The following is a 6026-nucleotide window of genomic DNA, read 5'->3' as shown; positions in this document are numbered from 1 at the left end:
ATGATCATTACCCCTGATTTTTTAACTTTAGCTAAAACATAATAGATTCTACTCCAATCCCTTATTTTAACCTTGGTGACTCTGTGCTTTAAATATGTTTATATATATATATATATATATAAATATAAATAAAAATATAGATAATATAGTAGAGGATTTTTTAAAAATCCATTTTTCTATCCTTTTTTCTGTTTTATGGGTGAGTTTGGCCCATTCATATTAAGTTTTATGATTACTAATTGTGTGTTTCCCTCCATCTTATTTTTCCACCTTGATCTTTTTCTCTTTATCCATTTGGTCTTTCCTATTCATAAACCATTTGCTTCCAACAACCACTTTTCCTAATTCACCCTCCTTTTTGTCCAAACCACGTTTTCTATTATTACTCTTTCCCTCCAAATTTCTATAGGATAGGGTAGATTACTAAAGCGGATTGGGTGTGGGTGCTATTCCCACTAAGCTAATTCCAATGAAAGTAAAGTTCATACATTGCCCACCATACCCCTATAATTCTCACTGAATTGACTCTTAAGTGCCTCTTCATGTGAGATAATTTATCCCTTTTATCTTTCTCTCTTTCTCTAATCTCATTTTCCCCCTTTTCCTCTCCCTTGATTTTTTGGGGGCACATATCAACCCACTCTATTCCATTTCTTTCTTTCCTTCTTTCAATATATTCCTCATGCTGTCCTATAGTTATAAATTTCTTAAGTATCTTTACTTTAAATAACTTAACTATTCTAAGAAACTTGATTTTTTAAAGTACCTTATATACCTCAAATATTATAGATCTCTTAAGTTTCTTAATTATCATTTCCCCCCCCCCAAATATATGTGCTTAATTTGGAATTATTAAAACCCTTTGGTTTTCATATTTCCATTTACTTTTTTATGCTTTTCTAAATTTGGTCATCACACTTTCTTTTCCATTCTGTTTTTGGGAATACCTGAAAGTTCTTCATTTAATTAAATATAATGTTTCCCCCCTGAAATTTAGCACTGAAATTGAATTATATATACTATATATCCATCTCTCTCTATATATATATTACATGATTTTTAATATATTCAATCAAGGACAATTAAAATGCTATTTCTAGTGGGCAGCTAGGTGTCTTAGTGGATTTAGAACCAGGCTCAGTGACAGCAGGTCCTGGGTTCAATCTGGCCTTAGATACTTCCTACCTGTGTGACTCTGAGAAAATCACTTAATCCCCATTGCCTAGCAATTACCACTCTTCTGCTTTAGTACCAATACACAGTATTTATTCTAAAATGGAAGGTAAGGTTTATTTTAAAAAATGAATAAATAAATAAAAATAAAATGTTATTTCTTTTAAAAAAATCTATGGAACAAAGAAATGTATTATGAAACATGCCAGATAATAGTAAACATTTGCGTTCTTGCTGGATTATTTCTTATAATTCCTTTGGAATGTTCATTAAAATATTTGTAATAATTAATAAAGTTTTAGAAATTTGTACTTAGAGTTTCCAAACCTTTAGGTAGAATAAAATTTTGTATTTGTAATTATGATTGTTTAACATGAACTTTCTTATGGGTTTGGGGGGCAAAAATGACCGTTATACTTATAAGATGCATATATATATGTGTGTGTATATATATATATATATATATATATATATATATATATATATAAACATACAGATACATACATGCACAAAAATCCTGAAACTGGTTTGTGTAGTGCAGAATATGAGCTGCTACTTTGGGGATGGTATGTATCCAACGGCAAATAATTGAAGTATAAAAGTTAGCTTGTTGTCTATAAAATTACATCTGGTTAGGGTTAACTGGGAATTCTAAACTTCTGAGATATAGTGAATCCTTAATAGATCACTCAGCATTTAATCTGTCCCTCCTACTTTGATTCCATCTGAGAATTTGATAAGAAAGCCACTATGTATTGTAACAATTAAATTGGTCTCAAGTGTTAAAATATTATTTTTATGAGATTTATTAAATATTATTTAGTAATCAAGGAATTTAGTCATCAAGTAAATATTATTTAGTGTATCAAAGAAGATACAAAGTAATAACTCATGTCCCCATTGCTTATTAGGCAAATTTAGCACCCCTGTGCTTAGCTCACTACATCCTTGCAAAATGGAAGAGGCCAGTAGGCTTTACTGCCAGATTAAATACTAATTGTGATCAAGTCCAGGTGGAGACTCAGGTAAGATTATAGGGAATTCTGGGAAATACCAAGGACTTCTGGGGATTGAAGTCTAGGTTTCAAATCTCCACTTTACATACCTAAACCAGGAAGAGCTATAAAGAGTTTCTCCAAGATTCCAGAAACCTCTGGAGACTCAGCACAGTTGGTGGTTGAAGGGCCCTGGGAACTTCCCTCTTCCTTTTCCTTAAACCTAGGAATTCAGACTTTTCTGCATATCTTTTAAGTTGAATAGAGCAGGAGGGTCCCCAGCTCTGTCCTGTTCTTAGATTTTGGATTCTGTCCCCTCGAAGCACTTAGTTTTTGATTGGTGTGGAAGAGTTTTCACAGAGGTCTGGACTTTTGCTGCTTCTTCATGGTCATCTTCACTCCTGTCCCCCTACAATTATTGATATTATTATTTAGGGATTGCAACATGGGACTTTGAAGTTTGAAGACTGACTTGCTTTCATATTTGTTTTCTTGGTGCTATACATAGTTCTTGGTACATAATAAATATTTTATAAATATGTTTTAAGTAATTCATCTTCTATGAAGCAAATATGTTAAGATCTGAGAATAAAAGACAAAAAATCTTAGGCTCTGCTCTTTATTGAAATAATAAATAGTGAACACTGAAAAATAAGTTGCCCTCATTAAATTAATACAGAAGGATATTAATATTTTTAAAATGCCTAAATACCCCTGTCATTTTTCATTCCATTTTGAATTTAATGAGGGAATGATAAAATGCTATATTTTTTCATGCTTTCAACCCATGTTTATAATGGCATTTGAGAATTTAGGCTAATGAAACAAAAAGCAAAGGTTTTATATGTCTCAATAATGCCCTAGGTAACTGGAAACAAAGATATTGTATGAACACTAGGCCAGGTACCAATGTTCCAAGGGAAATTCTTGAGCGAGATGGAATGAGGAAAACAGAACCTTAGCATCAGTGGATTATTAAATCTAATCTGTACCTGAAAGGGAATGTTCTCTATATCACACCCAATAAACAAATTCCCCACTTGGAGGTCTACATTGAGGAATAATTTTTCAATTTAGATTTCTACCTTTGTAATGTTCAATTTATTAGGAAAACTTTTCTTTACATTAAGCCAAAATTTGCCTCTGAAAATTCTAGCCATTACCTGGTGTTTTGCCTTCTAGTTTGTTAATTTTAAATTACTCCAACCTACTTAGATAAAGTTGTAATCTCATGATTGAACAATGAAGGTACTTATTTCTCACATTATAGTGAAGCTAGAACTTTAAGCTAAGTCTATTTTTAGATCTTAATACAAAAAGGTGTTACATAGCTATGAAGGTTAAATTAATCACAAAAATATCAAGTAACTAACAAAAGGTGAACTTAACAAAGAAGTGTGAAGTGACTGAAAAGATATAATCTAATCAAAGAAGATGAGAACTAAAAGTATGGGCAGTCCTGTTTGATATGATTGGTAGATGTGAAAAGTTAGAGGAGGAAACACAAGGGTGAAAGGTCTGTATATTTGGCTCTCTTGCTGTCTCCAGAAAATCTTTATTGGGGAAAATCCTTAACGGCAGTGGAGAGTTATCTGAGACGCAGTGTGCTGAACCTTCTGGCATCTTAGTGTGGCTACAAGCTATTTGTCCAGTTCTGTGGTCAGTTTCTGGCTGAGTTTTCCTCATTTACTTTCCAACTTTATCCTCTTAGAAGCCTCTATTCTTCTTCAGAGACCAATAGGAGGGGATTTTAAACTCCCCCTGGCATAGGCCAGGAAGGTGAAATCCTATATACTCTTCCCTCCTTCTCCTTAAATTTCTTCCCTCTATATTAATTAAATTTCCATAAAATTCCAGCCTGACTTAGGTATTTTATTTGGGATTTCCCCTGGTGACCAAATTTAAGTAACAACTCTAAAATCATCTTTACAAGTGTCAAGAAGAATATGTCTAGTCCCTTTTCCCCAAGAAGATTCTTCCAATACTTCATCCACCCGCACTGATATTTTCATTTTCCAAAATGATTTTACTCAGATCCTCAACATATTCTTTATATGAAATGTTCTCTAGTAAATCTCCTTAATGCATGCTTCATGTATCAAAGTCCTTCCTAAAATGTGATACCTGTAATAGTTAAAATTGGTTTTGGTCAAATTGAGTTAAAATGTTGTTGTGGTTTCCATTTATAAAAATTAACTCTTAGTATCTTTAGTAGCTTTATTACAGCAATGTAGAGATATAAAGAGAAGGAAATATAGAAGGAGAAGGAGAAAATGAGGTTAAGATCTTAAGTTACTTTTCTAAGGTTACAACAGTAAAGAGTCTGATACAGGATTAAAATTCAGGACTCTCCTAACTCCAAGTTTATGACTATTTATGCTACATGATGTTGACTAAAATTTTTAAATTATACTTCTGAATGCATAAGAAAGATAGCCTGACTTAGGGGATGGATCTTAGTGGAAGTAAGGTGCAAAGAAGGGATTTTCTCTAAGAAAAAAGATGATCTAGGTAAAGTTGTTGTCCCCTCATAGCTTTCCTAAATGAATTCTTGACATCTTTGTTTCTCAGGCTATATACCAGAGGATTCAACATGGGAATGACCATGCTGTAGAATACTGACACAATTTTGTCTGAGTCCATTGAGTGGATTGAGTTGGGTCGAAAGTACATGAAGGTGCACGTCCCATAAAATATGGACACTGCTGTGAGATGGGAAGCACAGGTAGAGAAGGCTTTCTGGCGTCCTTCAGCAGAATGAATCTTCAGGATGGTGATGAAGATGAACAAATAAGAGGTAAAAATGACAAAAAATGGGAAAATGGCATTGAATGATCCTAAAATAAAGATTATTGACTCAATGATGTGGATTTCAGAGCAAGAGAGAACTAAGAGAGGGGGAATATCACAGAAAAAGTGATGAACTACATTGGACCTGCAGAAGGAAAGACTAAAAATGTTTCCTATGACTATGGAGGAAGTAAGAAAGCCACAGATGTAAGACCCACTGACCAGATATGCACACACTGTTGAAGTCATAGTAGTGGTATAATGTAGGGGCCTACACACAGCTGCATAGCGATCATAGGCCATAGAGCCTAACAGGAAACTTTCAATAGTAGCAAAAGCCCCAAAGAAGAACAACTGGGTAGCACATCCATTATGGGAGATGGCCTTGTCCCCTGTGAGGAGACCAGTCATCACCTTTGGGGTAATAGTTGATGAGTAGCCAAAATCCACCAGAGAGAGGTTACTGAGGAAAAAATACATGGGAGTGTGGAGGCTGGAATCCCAGGAGATCAGAGCTATTATTCCCAGATTCCCTACCAGGGTGATGAGGTAGATGAGAATGAATATTATGAAGAGAGGAATCTGAAGCTCTGGGGCATCTGTTAACCCTATAAGAATGAATTCATTCACTTCAGAGCTGTTCTCCGTTGATATCATTTTAGTGTGATGTCATTCACCTGCAACAATAAAAAGTAATCATTAGAAAATTCAGATTTACATAATGCCTGATTCCAAGACATAAAACAGAGTCAAAGAGAGGTTAAATGAAGGATTGAAAAAGAGAATCAAGGGACCAAGAGCATTCAGGTCATTTTCAAAACAGTTACTCTCGGTTGCCAAAGGATCTGATCCAGTTTCTCATATATTATTGCTACCTTTTTCAATCATCTACAAACTTTACAATTCTCATAATGCCATTTCTCACTTTAGGAAAGGGAAGCTCCTTATTCTATGGCAAAAATCAGCATAAAAGGAGTTATTGCTTGTTATGGCTGGAGAACTAGACCTTTCCTTCTGATATGCTTTACTCTGAAGAAGAAGAAAGCATAGAAAAATAGGGGGGGGTAT

The 6026-nt window shown here is 34.2% G+C and overlaps 1 protein-coding gene across 1 annotated transcript; it reads right to left on the bottom strand.

Moving 5' to 3' along the window:
* Positions 1–4658: 4658 nt before the first annotated feature.
* On the bottom strand, positions 4659–5615 carry LOC100026408 (olfactory receptor 5B12). The gene has a single exon (XM_001376997.3). The coding sequence runs from the start codon at positions 5613–5615 to the stop codon at positions 4659–4661; it is 957 nt and encodes a 318-aa protein (XP_001377034.3).
* Between the last annotated feature and the right edge of the window lie 411 nt (positions 5616–6026).

Source organism: Monodelphis domestica, chromosome 6, assembly GCF_027887165.1.
Source record: "Monodelphis domestica isolate mMonDom1 chromosome 6, mMonDom1.pri, whole genome shotgun sequence".
NCBI classification, from domain to species: domain Eukaryota; kingdom Metazoa; phylum Chordata; class Mammalia; order Didelphimorphia; family Didelphidae; genus Monodelphis; species Monodelphis domestica.
This window is presented reverse-complemented; position numbering and strand designations above follow the sequence as displayed.